The 17894-nt window shown below is 38.0% G+C and overlaps 1 protein-coding gene across 2 annotated transcripts in view; it reads right to left on the reverse strand.

Moving 5' to 3' along the window:
• The window catches only part of LOC130408953 (uncharacterized), a 43196-nt gene that overhangs the window by 9070 nt on the left and 16232 nt on the right, over positions 1-17894 (reverse strand). For both annotated transcript variants that reach the window (XM_056732480.1, XM_056732481.1), the window contains exons 2-5: positions 7305-7469; positions 3275-3329; positions 3098-3185; positions 1745-2277 (exon numbers count right to left, since the gene is read on the reverse strand). In XM_056732480.1, the coding sequence (XP_056588458.1) occupies positions 1745-2277; positions 3098-3185; positions 3275-3329; positions 7305-7408 (780 nt within the window). In that variant the 5' untranslated portion in view covers positions 7409-7469. The remainder of the gene's footprint in view (positions 1-1744; positions 2278-3097; positions 3186-3274; positions 3330-7304; positions 7470-17894) is intronic.

Raw genomic sequence — 17894 nt, forward strand, 5'->3', positions numbered from 1 at the left:
ACAAGAGCAACCAAACCCTAGCTAAAGGTAAAAACAATATATAATTATTTTAGATAACTTTGTGGTTTTCATTTACTAAATAACCATTACTTCTGTAATGTTACGTATGTATTAAGACTTCCTTAGACTTGTTTTAGTCATAACTTCCTTTCTCACATATAAGAAAGTGGCTGTAGATTTTATGGGTAGGATACAGCGCCCTCCAGTGGTCAACATAAATAGCTGCACTACTCGTTCTCTAGGTATTTTTCACGTTAAATGTATGCATTTCAGAGGCAATTTGACCCATAATGTCCTTAGTGCATAGAAAATGTGTATTTCATATCTTTTTCTTACCTAGCGATCGCTGATACGCATATTCTGCCCACTGAGCTACAGAACACTCACTGTCACAATGCTAGAGAGGTCTGTGTGGTTGCCATGGGATTCCTGTACGGTTTCTTAAAATGTTCTGAGGGGTTTTTAATAGGTTATGTAGTTGCTAGGGTGTTCTTAATAGTTGCTAGGGTGATCTGGGTGGTTGCATTCTGGCCCAAGCCCAAATCTCTAATGTCAATGCTACTCTGGTCTCTACACATGATATATGTTACTCTTTTCAACCTGAGAACATGGACACATTTGTACTTAAAGGAAAAAGAGGGGGATATAAATGCACCAAATGGACCACACAGAAGACATTTCTAAAATTAATATTGAAAAACAAAAGCTACTTTTAAAGGGACAGTTCACCCAAATATACAAATATACAAATTCTGTCATCATTTAGGATGTGGGAAACCAAACAGTTCTGGTGCACTATTGACAACCGTTGTAGTTTTTTCTGTACTATGAAAGTCAATAGTGCCCCAGAACTGTGTCATTACAAATGGTTTGGTTACAAACAGGTTTGGAACAACTTTATGGCAGGTAAATGATGACATTATAAAAAATTTGTGTAATCTATCCCTTTAAGGATGTTGAGCCTAATGTGACACATTTCCACAATATTGTTTTATATTCATATGTTCAAAACCGTTTTAAAAAAGTAATAAAGAAAAAAATATTAAAAAAATAGTTAAATGAGTGGATACCTTCCTTTAGTAACAAAAGCCTGCAAGTTCTTTTTAAGAAATTGTTGACACGGCAGCCAGCAACACCACAATTTTGTACTCTTGGCAACACAAAATTCACACATTATCACATGACCTAACCCGAATGTTTAGTACATGTCATTTAAGGACAGTTACATTTATAGTTACCTTTATTAATCTTTAAAAGGACTTTTTCAGACCTTGATTTACTACAGTTTAAGCAAAAACTATAGTTATTGATTCCTGTAACAAAACTATGTTTTTTCCAATGGTAACCAATACGCCCAAAAATGACCCATTAATATGCATTTTTTTTCACTTTTCCTTGTCATCATCCCCAGTGTTTGTGGGTTCTTATGTGTCTGTGGGATTCCTTTTGCCTATTTTTCCACTTTATCATTAACAGTTTGACCTATTAAGCACCTGTAGTAATGCAAAAATGATGCAAGAAAACCTGATATTGATTTTTCTTTAATATGAAATCAGCCTAAGTGGGTTTTTCAATCTTTACTGTTCTCCCAGCAGTGATTTTGGTAACATGTCAGCCGGTAAATCCAGCTGAAGACCACTTAGGCCAGCCTCAACCAGCTAAAACCATCTTAGAAGAGCAAATAGCCCAGTTGTATTTTAGCAGCATATTTTGCAGATTTTTAATCTGTGCGCAGTGCTGTCACCTTTGGGAAAGTGGGCAGATGAAATGGTTCCACTGTTTTCCGGTGCAGCGTGCCGCTAGAGGACTCAGTACTGGAAAGGCTATGCTGCTCTCTCGCCCCATCATCTAGCACTTCTTCTCTCCGGCAGCGCTCCAGCTTCTTCACCTTCCGTATCGAGGCGTACTCCGCCGTCACCTCAGGACTCGTGCCGTTCACACCTCCTCTACCTCGCCCTTTCCCCTCAAACTTTGGGCTGTGTGGGTGGAGAAGAGTGGGCGTGTTGGTCGATGTCTGGGTAGGGACAGAGGGCGGGGCAGAGGCATCAGACCCCGCCCCTTTGATCCCCACACTCTCGTACAGCCCGTCGTCTACGGGGTGAAGCGCGGGAGAGGATCGACAACCGACTTCGGAGTAGGTGTGCTCACGCTCGCTCTCGGGGCCGGCGGGCGCGGGAGGCATCTGGCAACTGGTGCTCAGGGGTCGAAGGTCAGAATTGGAGCGGGGGGTGTGCATGAGGAAGAGGTCCATGCTGGCTGGCCGACTCTTGGGAGCGCCTATCAATCAATTATATAGTAATGCAGAAGAAGGTGAGAGATTGGAAAGGAGCTTTAAGAATTTATGTAAAAAATACTGAACACATAGGTTGCATAAAGAGTCGTATAACCTCATTTCTTACATCTGAAGTCACTCCATGCCAACACTAGAGGGCAGAGCATCACTACTCTTATGTCATGATTATGTCATATTTTCACCACATACTTGACACATATATTTAAACCGGTGTACATTCTGTAAAATGAGTTAAAGTCAACGTGAGACATCCACAATACATTGTACTTCCGTAACCGTATTTCAGGATGGTGATGTAGACATGATGTAGAAACTTGATAGTCCATCAGGAATTGAAGTTGATCAGATGACTACAGCCCTCCTACTGAACATCGCTCGCACTCATTGGCTGTAATTTAAGCAACCTCGGTGATGTCAGCCAAGACGTAAAATCATTTAAAGGGTTCATCTTGACTTTTTGGTATTATGATTAATGTGTGTCCTCCCACGCTTAATGCAGACAAGCATCTTTTGAATGTATTTAAGAAATAATAACATGACCTTGATGTGCGTGTACATCACTGCTGAATGAGTATGTCTGTCTAAGTCGTGCACGGCACATGTTCATGGCAGCAGGAGCATGAACTAGTAAACATCTCATCACAAAAAGTCTCAGGAGACATCAGCCTCAGCACGCATGGGCACAGGCCGCTGCATATGTGCGTATGAACTGTATGTTAGTGTCTCATAACAACCAGTTAGATCGATCTCTCTCTCTCTCTCTCTCTCTCTCTCTCACTCTCTCTCTCTTTCTCTCTCTCTCACCATTTGAGTTGCATGGCAGTCGGTTCATATCGTTCAGGCGGGTGTCAGATTTGCTCATGGACTTCATCTTGGACTGGCGCAGAGCAGCCTGCCACACAAATCAATATCATCAGCATGTCCATGCAAACGCATTGTGTGTATGTGTGTGTGTGCATGTTTAGTCTCATTTATACTCACTGTTTCGGTTTTCTGACCCGCTCCGTTAGTGTGGCCATGTTTGCTTTTGCTTTTTCTGTGGACAACATGACAGAAGCCCTCCAGTGATTTTAATGCAACATGTACAGCTGTACTACCTAAAAAATCTGTTAAAAAAGTCACCCTTATGTTTGTGCAGGGTGAATTCCGTACGTTATTAGAATGACACATTAGCTTAGCTCTATGAAATCTACAGTGACTGTACACTATTTCAAGTGTTAAAGTGTTGAAGTATTTCTAATGAAGTATTAAGTATTGATTTATTGATAATATGATTTTATATCAAATATAAATGAATTGATATTAAAATGAATACATTTTTAGAAAAAATATATTCGTGACAACTTTTTAATTTCTTTCATTAGAAAACAAAAATTGTATTTAAAAAACTAAGATATGGATGACCAAATAAAAAAAGCAGACAAATAACAATTAAATAGGTCAACATTCTGTCATCATTTACTCGTCCTTGTGACATTTCAAACCTGTATGACTTTCCTTCTTCTAAAGAACGCATAAGAGGATATTTCAAAGAATATTGGTAAGCGAGCGACATTGGCCACCATTAACCTCCATTGTATGAACACAAAACCATCTCAAAATATCTTCCTTTGTGTTCCACAGAAGAAAAATAATAAAATAAAAAAAATAAAAATAGTTTCAAAAAGTCTCAACAGTAGTGTTGGATAAATATACAAGCAAATAGATGAAAGTGGTATATAGTCACTGTTGAGACCTTTTTTCATATTCATGAATATATGAGTAGTTCGACAGGAATACAGTAAGAATTGAATAGGGTACTAGATTAAATTAACATCAAATCTCAGAGCTTCCGTTGGGTCTGTCTGTAAAGAAACCAACTCTGTGAATCAGGAATGCCCAAATACCATTTTTTAAAGATAGAGTAGCAATATTTTTTCTGGTACTCGTCGATACCGATGCCTTTACCTTTTCACAACACAGCGAGACTAAAAGCAATACTATAGCTTCATAATTACAAACAACTCCACCTTAAAAACATTCTGAAAAAAGAAATAATTTTATGAGCTTTTCAAAAACTTTCAACGCAGATTTCACAACAAATTTCGGTGCATTTTTACGAGTAAGAGTACATGAGTTTAGTATCGGGCCCATCTCTACTGTGAATGTTAGACCATTTCAAAACAGAGTCACTTTTTGGCTTCCATTTTGGTTCAGATGCTCTTACAAGCTACTGTGTCCGGTTGAAATTGAACAGGCAGTGAAATTCCACTACAGCGAGCGTTTCTAATGGCTCTCTGTGGGGTTGGCGGGATCTGGTTTTATCTGGGGATTGTGAAGTCGTGAGGGACTGGATGTGTTGCAGGTGTGCTTGCTGGAAGAGAGAGAGAACTGACAGGTAACCCCGACAATTGCTTCTCCTAATTCCTTCTACACTCACTCCCTCGATCCCCAACTAACAGCTGCCATGACATCAATTACAGATTCCCTCCCTCTCTGCGAAACGCTTCCTTTCACGGACCTCTTTTTTTTCTTTACACTCTCACTCCATTTTTAACATCCGCTACGACAGCCACAGCTCTCGCACATTTGTAAAACAGAGGCTTTTCTCCAACTAATTGTTCAAGGAGCCAAAAATAACATTTATGCTGTGAAATACAAATGTCTTTAAACGCACACAAAGCTTTAGAAGATTCAGAAACATCGCTTTTATGGTGCTTCTGAAGCAGCATAACTGTATAGAAAAACAACTAGTACAAGTCTTCAATGTTCTCCTTTTATGTTCATTTTGAGGAGAGAAAGTCCTATGGGTTGGAATGAGGTTGAGTGACTTTCTGGGTGAACTGATCCTTTAAGGGATGTATAGATTTGCATGATTACGCCGAAACATTAGGAACTGAGCTACATTAATGTACTGCTGTCTATTTCCTCATCCACACGCCTGTGGGGAGTCGTGGCGTGACGCAGCCTCCTGTTTGTTTGTACTTCTGAAGGGCTGTATCGCTTTATTCCCCCGTGAAGGTCAGAAAACTCAGGAGACCATCGGACACGTTCGCAGCTGAGGTATTAGTGACCCTGTATCTACAAATTCAGAACAAACCGTATATACTGTATATAATGCAAACCCTCACGCAGCAAAATTACAGCTGCATTGTGTTACTGAGTGTGCAGTCATGGATACAGCTTCAGTACAACCATTTTTAACTTTCAACACAAGATGAATTCATTATTAAGAATTACACTTCTCACCAAGTTTGAGATCGAGGTGGAAATTGGATTCTGTTGTTTCTTAAGAGGGGTTTTCCATAGGAAGGAAAAATCACGAGATGACTAATATCTCAGTTGCTTCTTCTCAATAGCAATAAGGTTTAATACGGAGTCAATGGACACTTTTGCTTGTGTGTCCTGCTTCAAAATATCACAGTTGTCCTTCTGAAACTTCATATCTCCATATTTTATTGTTTTTCTTTTATCGCCTTAATGACTGTCACTGGTTTTGCAAATATCTAGTCAATAAAAGTATTTAAAAGTGCTTGTCAACTTTTACAACACAGTAATTAATTGTTTAAAAAGTATTTTCTGAAAATCTGTGAATTTGGACATCAGATGATTTCGAAGGACGGCTAAATCTGTTTTTATTATTTACTTTCGACATAAAATTTTACAAAATACGATTAATATTGACTGAGTAAGGTCATGCCTTGTAATTGTAAAATGAATAAATAAAATCTAATTTTGATGCTCATAATCTCATATAAGACTGTAACCTGGATTTCATAGACAGGTTCACATTTTATGAACATTTCTCATCAAATCCTATATCAAATTATCCTCATTATTCCACATTAGTTTCACGGCTCTCTATTCCTATTGTCTAAATGTATATAAAATATTGATGTATTTATATAGTGTATTTATTTACAAATTTATTTATATGGTTATTGTAAAACATTTAACTCTGCTGATGTAGCTGTGACCGTATCAACCTTGGTTTAGGGTTTTCTGTATATCAGCAAGTCAATCAGTTAGCAACACCAAGGCCATGGGTTTATTTTCTGTGGCTTTCATCGATGCAACATTTGATGCAAAACTATGGATGTAGTTGTAATATTGCAACTATACAAACCTCAGACTTTCATACAGCTTGCCATTCCCCTGCTGTAACAATTCACAGCAAGACTGTTTTTTTTTGCAGTACAGCAAAAACTTAACTTTGTGGTAAAAAAAGCAACAAACAAGCACAGTCCCTTATTCATCTCTTCTGTGAAACATTACGCGAAACAGAAATAGAACTCCGCCTGAAAGTACAGAAACCGATTCGTCGGAGAGTTTCATTCCCTGCGAGCAAAAATCTTTGTCACAAATAAGCATCGGATGCACATCTTAACTTAAGGCTGTTTCTCCTGAAACAGGCTTCTACCGAGGGCTCGCAATCTGCTGAAGGAGTCATATTAGCATTCATCAAGTCGCTCCGCAGCGGGGAAGGAGAGATAGAGACAAAAAGAAAGATAAAACAGAAGAGAAGAGGAGGTGGCGCCCTGGCATAAGAGTGGGGGGGGGGCTTTTTAAGATGCCGACGCATTACTTTTAACATATGAGTGGGTGCTTCTGTACAGACAGAATTTTTATGTGTGCAGAAACAGATCGATTGAAGTAATTATTAGGGATTCTTTTCACCCACATTACGCAAACATTCTATATGTCTCACATGGCTTCAAAACGTAGGGAAATGCAAATGCGAACATGCAAATCTCTAACAATTCGATCATGAAACGGCTATCCCTGCACTTTATGCTAATAATCCTACATATCAAAAGATGCTTTGCATTAGGATTCCTATGATTGATGACATTTCCCTTGTGGTTCCCGAGATTAGATGATAATTCAGTTTTACCATACAAAAACACATAAGACTAATCTTTTGTCAAACATCCCGCTAAGCTCCGATTTTTTTATACATCCTATACTAAGACGTTTTATAAGATGTCTTACTCCATTTACTGGCTCCAGACCCATGTGTTTGTTCACTTACCTCTGACACCCCACACACACCAGTACGATAAGGATGGTGACCACAAAGGCAGAGGCCGCTGCGATGGCCCCCAGTATAAGCACCTTGGGGATATCTGCAAACATCCCACTGAGCGGAATACACACACATACACACACGTCCTGCCGTACGGCTCTTCCAGTCCACCTACAGACAGAGGTGTACACAGAAAGACGAGTGTTATTGATTACAATCATTTTTTGCTTTTTAATAATAGATACGAATTTTCATGAGCTATGTTAGACAAAGTGAACCATAAAGTCTGCGTTTAACTTAAACAGGAACACTCACTTATGCAAAAGAGGTAAATTGATATAATGCTTTTTTGAGACAATCCCCTGGCACACAATAATCTAGCACACATCTGGATTTAAATCTGCAAGACATTTTTTGCTCATCTGCAATAGGTCTCGAAGACGTCTGCTGTCAGATGTCATATATAGACCTCTAGAAGATGTCTTTAAGATGTTTTTTATTTAGAATGGATGTAAAACTGCTCTTTCTAAGATGTAGCAGACGCTTTTAGTACACAGCAGACGTCCTGAGCAGGCATCTTACATACGTACCTCTACAATCTGGGTCACAAGCAAATATTTAAAAAAGAAATACAGACCGAGCTTTAAGCCGTATGAATAAAGATGGACGGGGTGAAAACAAGCATGTTTCTGACAAAAAGATAAAATTTCGTCGGATCGTCACGAAAGGGAAAGTGAATGTAAATATATACAGTAAAAATAGAAAAGGAGACCAGTTGTCCCTCCAAAAAGGGATGGGATAAAGTTGGAAAATAAAATATTCAACACAATATTGTGCACTAAAATGTGCTTCTATGTATTGACTGTATTAAGATGCCTAGAGGAAGGTCTATAGAGTTTGAGTGAAGTGATTAATGAAACAGTTTAAAGGTCTGCAGAGATATTTCACAACTCTTATTGGAAACAGCATGACTGTTTGTGCTTAAAATGGATGCATTTAAAAAGAACACAAGTGCTGGTAAATTGTACATTTACAGAGAAACATTTTACAAATAAACAAGATAATTGGAAGAAATTGCGGCCTTGAAAAAGAAACACCAGTCCTGAGATTTTTTTGTTTGGAGCAAACTTTAATTATTCATGTTTTATCTAATTTAACTCTGAATTCTAATAAGATTTAGCTATTTATTTTACCCCACGAGACTAAAAATACACTCAAACTAGGTCCAATATCCCTGCAGTCAGAAGATTTTAAACAAATTGTTGACATTTTTCTTCTGTTTGTGTGTTACATTTTTGAAGTAGGCCTGCTTCTACTGAGAGCTTAATGTTAGCTGCAAATCACCATAATATTGCTTAAAGACATCTGTCATATTCAAAGCTTCCGTTTAATCTGTAGCTCTCATGTTTGGGATTAAATCTGAAGTTGAATATAAACTGCTGAGGTGCGTCTGTGGGAAAACATGACGTCTACAGGCAGAGCTTAACTAGCTACGGCTAAGCTAAACTCTCAGTCAGCATTCAGCCAAAAAAAGAAATAAATTCAGTGTGTTATTATGTGTAACACTCTTTCCTTCAGCTCCCTGTGAGGATGTGAAGAGTGAGAACTAAATGAAATTGCTTGATGATGCAGTTTTCTGTCGTGCGGTGATGTAATTCCTAGTGAAACAGGATGTTTTGGCAGAATACCGTATTAATGGAATACAACAGTCCCAAAGTAAATATCCCATCAAATTTCTTCTTCAAAAACAGGTTCTCACAATCCTTGATTCTGATTGGCTGATGTGTTCACAATAAAGCATTGCTATGACTGCTTCACCTAACAATTCTGTGTATCACTGCGCTCTAGGGCTATCAAACAATTCATCGCAATAAATCGCATCCAAAATAAAAGTGTGTGTTTACATATTAGTGTACATGTCTGTGTATTGTGCATATTAATTTGGTATTTATAATACATACATGTATGCATGTATTGGAGAACAAAAACAGTATATAAAAATGTATAAACAATTCTATATGTGACCCTGGATCACAAAACCAGTCTTAAGCAGCACGGGAACATTTTATTTTAAGACAAAAATACATTGTATGGGTCAAAATGATAGATTTTTCTATTATGCCAAAAATCACGAGGATATTAAGTAAAGATCATGTTCCATGAAGATATTTTGTAAATTCCCTGCCCTAAATATATCAAAACTTTATTTTTGTGAGTGGATGACCAGTAACAGTGCCTCTTATTAAAAACTTCAAAGCAAATTTTCTCAATATTTTGATTCTTATGCACCCTCAGACTCCGGAGATTTAAACAGTTATATCTCCTGCAGATATTATCATATCCTAACAACCCATACATCAATAGAAAGCTTAATTGTTCAGCTTTCAAATGATGTCAAATATATATTTAGAAAAATTTACACATAAGACTGGCTTTGTTTTCCAGGGTCCCATATTATTTAAATCATTGGTAAATAAAAAATAAATACACGTTAACATTTCCTTATTATGTATACATTATAAATTATAATTATAAATTAAATTACATCTGTGTGTTTATAAACACAACATTAATATGCACCATGCACATACAAATATTATGTAATGTGAACAAACTTTTATTCTGGGAGCGATTAATCCCAATTAATCGTTTGAGAGCCCTACTACGCACCCTTAGCAATGTAAACGAAACATTCTGTTTCTGTTCACAGTCAATCAGTGATTTTCTCCAGTGGAAGGAAGACGGAGGCTAGTCCATTATTGTGAATAAATCATGGCTTGAGGGCGTTTCACACCGTGTCTAACAACATCATCAATGACTTATTTGCGAATAAAGCAGCCTCTTGTCCCTTATTTTATTACATATGCATTTAAAAATATGGGGTTCTTCACGATGCCATACACTCTTAAAAATAAAGGTGCTTCACGGTGCCATAGAAGAACCTTTTTTGTCTAAATGGTTCCATAAACAACCTTTAACATTCAAAGATTATTCAGATTATTAAAATCTAAGAAAGAGATGTTTTTTTAAAGAACCATTGATTGAAGGGTCTTTGTAGAACCAAAAATGGTTCTTCTATGGCACTCTTTTGAAGAACCTTTTAAGCACCTTTATTTTTGTAGAAAATCATTTTGGCTTAATGGTTCCATAAAGAACCTTTAATTTCCAAGGAACCTTTCTGTTTCACAAAAGGTTTCAAGGAAAGGGATTCTTCAGACTTCGAAAAGGTAAGAAATTGTTTTGGGGAACCAAATACCTTCTGTAGGATCTTTAATTTAAATAGTAAAGAGAAATAGATTTTTAAAGGGGTCAAATGACACGAATATTATCGAAACTATAATTTTTGCAATTTTATGTGTCTATAACATGCATGGGTAACTTATAACACATCAAAGACACAGAAAAGCATGTATTCGCGCCATATGACCCCTTCAACGCACATTTCAAGACAGAATTACTATGAGAGTTATAAACACAGTTATTGTATTTTGTCTTTTTTTAAAAAACAATCGAATCCTTCTCTGTTTAAATCTTAGGTGGTAATGTTATGATTCATCCCTGGGCTGAGTCACTCAGATAATGTCTTAAAACTCTTTAATGAATAAAATTTATGTACTGCAGGATCTATATACTGCATAGATATGTTTTTTTTTACATTTTCCTGCATTGCAATTTTCATTGGTTTAGTCAATGTCAGTCAAAATGTCAGTCATATATCCGTCGTTGCATATGCATGATGGTGAGCACAAGCCAGCGGTGATGATTAAAGTAAGATTAGCTGGACTTTACACGTGGGATCAAATATGCATTCTTCAAGATGTTCAGAGCTTTTTCCTCTGTTCAGACAAATTAAAACATAAAACGCAAACCAACACAGCCAGGGGAGAAATGTGGCCAAAGCTCAGGATTAGGAGAGAGAGTGATGACAAAAGAGAGGCTTTGGAAAAGAGGTCATGGAAACCAAAAAGCATTTGGCATTTTTATGCGTCTGTGGGTGTGAGTTGCATGTGTGTGTACATACAAAACAAGCCACTCTGTTATATAAACACCGTTCTCTTACACGGCATCCTTCTACCGCCCGGAAAAAAAAGAAACTTCTTTCCTCCGTTTGATGCTGCCGTCAGCAGATTTCCTAATATTCTGGAGAATCCAGAGAGCAGTGTTCAGCAACAGCAAGAGGACAAAAAGGAGAATATTAAAATAAATGGAGGAGCAGAAAATCAAGAGATTATGGAGGAGTCTTGGCATGGGAAAATATTTAGAGGGGAGTGTTGTTAGTAGTTTCCCCATGGGAAGGTTTCTCTAGCAACAATTCATACACCTCTGTTGTTCACACCTTGCACCATAGCAGCACTTACGAATGCACAAATGCAACACACAAATGCACGCGCACACACTCATTATGCTTATAGCAGTGCAAATCTTTGCAGAGGAAGTTGCAATTGTGCAACGTGTAGCGGTGATGTGTGCATTCTCTGAATTACCACAGAAATATCTTCTTAACTCTTCAAGCTGACTGCAATTCCAACGTATTACATGCGTCATATATAGATATACAACCACAAACACAAGGCCTATATTTAGCAAGGTTGGACTATACAAACGACCCTATTTAGATGGATATCAGCCACAATGTTTCTCAAAGTCAAAGCTCAGCATTGCTCTAAATGTATATATTACTATATTTAAAGTGTAAGCTTATTCGATTCTGCAGGTAAATGCAGTGCTTACTATAGTCCCTTAGACAAACATCCTAACATGATGGACACAATGCATCATCGCAATCATGACCCCCCATCATTTTCTAATGGCCTGCGGAAGGACACAAAGCTTATTTCAACTCTCACTGACTGGATTATGGCTATGTCACAATTTTCCTAATTGTGGTCCGGAATTCACAAAGTAAATGTGATGTGTATGTGTGAAACCAGCATGCCATTTTTTTTTGTATTTGTAACAAAGGGAAAACTACTAAAGAAAACTGACATCAGTGAGATTAAAGGGATAGTTCACACAAAAATGAAAAAGTTGTTTCATTTACTCACCCTGATGTCATTTCAAATCTGTTAGACTTTCTTCCACATGACACAAAAGAAGACATTTTGAAGAATGTGGGTAACTGAACAAATATTCTCATTTGGTGTTCATACACTAAATATTTCTCTCGTGGGAAAAGAGACAGAAATCTTACAAATATCTCCATTAGAGTTTCAGAAAAGATAACAAAGTGACCTCAGATTTGCCAAATCTGCAGTCAAATGTCAACATTACTGAAAATCCAAATAATTTTACCTCTTCAATCTACATTAATTTATACCTACAATAGCCTTTATGTACTTTAACAATTGTCTAATTTGTTTCTATTTTTATTCCTCCCATTAGGAGCGATTTTAGAAGAAACATCTGAGACTAAGTTGATACTTCAATGAAGCATAACTGAGAACTCTGAGCAATAAAATATTCCATTGGGGAACTTTTGTGTTTGTAATCTTCTGCTTATGACAGTTAGTAAAACAGTGAATTTTCGCCACAAAGCTCTCTCTCTCTTTCTGTTCCTCCGTTGTTTTTCTTTTCTCTGTACTTCAAAGCTCATGTTGTTTTTTGAGGTCTTTGTAGTGGATGTACGCGCTCCTTATCACACGCACTCGAGAGAGCGTTCGCGCTGCTGATGCGAGAGCTAAACTCAATCTGCAGGCATCATAACAGTCCGTCAGTGAGGAAGGACCCAACCCTCTCTCCATCCTTCAAATCGACATGCAGATAAATTACATTATGAGAGTGTAAAACCCCTTTGTCCATTTCCTCAGACAGACTTCTAAACCAGAAAGGCTACAAGTCCCTGTTTGCCCTCAGAATCAGCTGAGCTGTTGCTGAAGGATTTGTCGCCTTTTAGTTGAAATTTTAAGTTTTTGGGGGTTAGTGGTGTGGCATAAAAACAATAGAAGTCTATGTTAGTCACAACGACATTAGCTACATTACTATATTAGCATGTATATACAAGCTAAAAGACTCTGCGCAAATTCACCATGTTTTTTTGTGGTACAAGTGTACTAACCATTATTTACTATGGTTTTTACAAAAAACACGGTTTTCAAAACCATGTTTATTTTGTGAAAACCATTGTTTTACTTTTGGTTTTAACTGTAGTAAAACCATGCTTTTTCCATTTAAACTGTGGTAAAAATATAGTACATTTTCGTATGGGTGGCTGCGTCCGAAATCGCTTACTTCCATACTGTATAGTAGGTGAAAATGAGTACGAGTCATGAATAGTATGTCCAAAACCTCAGTGTGCAAAAAACAGAAGGCGAGAAATATCCGGATGGTCTACAAATTTATCCATCCCATGATGCCACGGGAGCTGAGCAACGATCAAATTTCAAAAGTAAATCAAATAAATATGGTGGAAAACTTTAATGCGGTCGTCTGTTTTTACTGTAAGTGACAATAAAGTAATTTCTCTTTACTAAATTATGTTTTTATCAACGCTCATGTGTAGGTTGTTGTAAATACGTCACATGTCAAAGAGCATACGGGTCACATGACCATAAAACATGGCAGACGCAGTATGTCCGAAATCTATTCATACTACTCCCACTCATACTATTTAACGTACTTTTTGAACAGCCGATAGGTAGGTACTTATTCAAATACAGAACGTACCGTCACACAGTATGCGATTTTGGACGCAGCGCCTGTGAAACTCCTAAGCAATGACATCACAGAATCGTAGCACCGATTTTTGCGCAGGCAATCAACACTACGGGCCAAAAAGCCAAATGGGATTTTGATGATGAAGACGGAATTTGTCTCCACATGTCTTAATGTATCAACCGTCTGCTCAAAGCAGATTATAATGACTTCAGTGCTTAACTTCAAATAAAGCAACTTTACTCTAAACAAGACCGCTCTGCTGCAGCTGAGAGTTCGACAACGCTTTAGCGTACTTTTATATAACACTTCTGCAGTTCGAAAGTCAAAAGCGGTGAAATCTCTCTCTCACAGACCTCATTTAAAACATATTTCATGTGTGAGTGACAAATCCCTTCCTTACGCTCTCTGATAAGATAAGTCACGCTCAAGCATGTGAGGGATGGCTTTCATCACGTTGATCTTTGACTGATCGCAGACCGTTTATCTCAGCACAATCCAGTATGAAATCCTGTCATCTCAGCAACATTACAGCATTTATGTTTTATGTTACCTGTGAAGGGAATTCAGTTGTACTTTACAAGATACCAATATGAACAGAGACATAGAAAACAATAAAAAAGTCATAAAATATAAGGCTTTGTTGCAAGATACTCGTGATGATGAACTGATATTATTGCTTCGAGATCCATTTGTCAGTACATGCTGTTTGTGTGTCAACGATTTTAGTTCTCAATACAGCAGAAATTCTCAAGCATACTTTATGTCGGAGCCGCGACAATGTGGTTGATGCGACAATGTGGTTGATGCTGTGTCCTCCTGATGCTGATGAGAGGTTTGAGTCTGACCTGGCATGTCTCTCATTCCTAATCTAAATCTTGATTAAAAAAAAAAGTAGACTGTAGTAATTTTTCTATGAATAAAACAGAAACGAACTTAAAATTGAAAGTAGTATACTGATGCTCACTCATTGAGTGAGTGATTAAGTGAGTGAGAGAGAGAGATAGTGAGTGAGTAAGTGAGTGAGTCAGTGAGAGTGAGTGAGAGATTTTTATTTATTAATTTTTTTATCTTAATCTGGATTTGTGCAGAATGTTTATATTTATTTCTCCTGTGCGTTGGCAATGTAACCTTTATTTTATCATGCCAATAAAGCTTCTTTGAATCTTGAGTAAGTGAGTGAGAGGGTGAGAGAGTTAGTGAGCGAGCGAGCAAGCGAACACACACTCAAGTAAGCAAGTAAATGCATTAATGAGTGAGAGAGAGAGTGAATGAATGAGTGAGTGAATTAGTGAGTATATGAGGGTGTGAGTGAGTGAGAGAGAGAGAGAGAGAGAGAGAGAGAGTTTGTGCATAAGTGAGCGAGTGCATGAGTGAATGAGTGAACATAATAAGAAGTGCATAAGTGGGCAAATGAGTGAGCAAGTGCATGAGTGTGTGAGTGAGCAAGTAAGCGAGTGCACGAATGAGTGAGTGCACGAGTGAGCAAATGAGTGAGGGAGTGAGTCAGTTTTATTTTTATTTTTAACTTATTTTATCATGGCAATAAAGCTTCTTTGAATCTTGAGTGAGCGAGTTGGAGGGTGAGTGAGTGAGCAAGCGAGTAAATTCATGAGTGAGAGAAAGAGTGAATCAGTGAGTGAGTGTATGAATGAGAGAAAGCATGAGTGAGTGAGTGAGTGTCTGACTGAATGAGCGAGGGAATAAATTAGTGAAAAACGTGACAAATTTAACAAAATGTATTCCCGCCAACATTATTTTGCACAAGTCCCACATCGTACAATAACAGAAAGTATTGCTGTTATACAAAACACTGTACGCTGGCCCCTTTTTCCTATTGATGAGGAATGTTTTCACACATCTAAAGGCAAGTTTCTATTTCTGCTCAAACACTGCACATTCAATAATTCATCACTCCTCCTCTGTACTCAAAACTGCTGTGAGACAGAAGAGAGACGCGCCACTTAGAAAATGAGGAGGGCGTGTAAGAAGCACATTAGACATTAGACTACAATGTCCACAGCGCTCATTTTGTTGTGTCAGTTTGTGAAGTTTGGGAATTGGGATGAATCCACAAAGCAACGTAAACGATGTGCTATAGCACGTTTAAACAGCGTTATCAGCGGGTGCAATTCATTTTTAGTGAATCACCTTCTTTTGTATGACTTCAGAAAGCAAACCAGATACTGTTTTCCCAACAGAGCTCAAAGGATATATTTACTTACCTTTAGGCATCACAATAGTGCATGTCAGTATCTTTTTAGCTATGTGTGTGAGCCTTCGGAATTTTCTGCTGCATATGTACAGAACCAGATTTTATCCCAAAAGTAAATGCAAAAGCCGGTCATTTTGAAACTGCTCGCGTAATTTTGAGTATTAAGTGAACATGTTTCCAAGAGAAAAGGCTCTTTTATCCGGAAAGACTTAAGAGACAGCTGTCCTGGATAAACCTTGGATTAAGTGCATCACTCAAGGGAAAAGAGGTGATAAAAAGTGTTTGATCATTTTCCAGGTCCTGGATTGTACCTACATGGGGTAAGACATGCAACCATGATGCAACCGTTGTGCCTAGTTGTTTCCTCAAACACAGAGATGCAACCTGGTAGTCTAAAACAGGACAGCGAACAGTCTCTTTCACAAGAAAAGGATTTAACCTGCGAGACACACTCACTCAAAAATCTGGAGGTCTCAGGGGTGCGACCGTGATCCGACGCCATTTTCACAGCAAGACAACACCTCTGGGGCTTTAAAAACCCATATTGCTTCATAAAGCTTAGTGGACCGCCCCAGCCACACGAACACATCCACACCCTCCCTTAAAAAAAGACACTTCTCACAGCCCAATCCATCAGCTCTCTCAGTATCCTCTCCGCCTTCATATGCTCGTTCTTTGCACCCATATTTCCCAGCGGAACGCTCAAACGTCGGAAAGCAATTTGAGTGCTAAAACAGCCATACATGCAGACAGCAAGATCCAATCCGTTTCTACAAATGCTCTCACTCATTTTGTGTCTTGTTTTTGTCTCCGTCCCTGTATCACCAGACAGAGGCACACTCCCTGCTCTTTTACACTGGGTGTTGCATCTTTATATCACCGCACACATCTCTGCTTTATCAGAGATGCCACCGGTCTGGTGAGGGGTAGAGCTACAGACGGCACAGACACATCGACTGTTCCCTGACAAATTTCATAATGGGCTAGTTGCACAAGATGGCACCGGTGAGCTTTTGCAACGCCAGGTTCGGCAAACTAATTTCTGGTCGTCACCTGATTAAAACATCAATAACCCAAAATAGCCAGGAAATTACCAAAACACAAGTATTATTATGATTTTATCACATTTAAAGCGGTGAATAGTGGTTATGTTATGTAGGCCTACTGATGATAAGGTTGAGCTGCGTAGGCGAGGCCTCAGGAGAAATCAAAACATGCAGCATAAAGAAAGTTAAAACATTTCAAGGGTAACATTATATTTGAAAAACTGTTACGTTGCGGTTAAACAACATTGTTTCACCATAACGACTGTGCAATAGTTCAATAAACTGTTTAAAAAGGTGGTACAATAATAGTTCACTTACATTTTTTTGGCGGACTACTTTTGTTCTATTTCAGTAGCGAAAATTATTAAAAGAAAAGACACAGAAGAACCACAGCGCATCTCACACCAACCTGCCCATTCATTGCTGAATCATTCAGTGTTTTGAATGAATCGGTTGAATGAACGACTTAACTTATAAGACGCTCACTTGCCGTCTCCTAGGCCTACTGGTGTATAAATTTCATTTAAAAGTATAATTTCCTCCATAATTTATATATATTATGTAGCCTAATGCAGTTTTTTTTTCAGTGTAAATGATTTAATTTGATAATGTATAGATAACACCAAAGCAAAGGGCTCCGCACCTACGTTAGGGCTGCTCGATTATGAAAAAATCTTAAATCAC

This window comes from Triplophysa dalaica, chromosome 20, assembly GCF_015846415.1.
Source record: "Triplophysa dalaica isolate WHDGS20190420 chromosome 20, ASM1584641v1, whole genome shotgun sequence".
Taxonomy (NCBI): domain Eukaryota; kingdom Metazoa; phylum Chordata; class Actinopteri; order Cypriniformes; family Nemacheilidae; genus Triplophysa; species Triplophysa dalaica.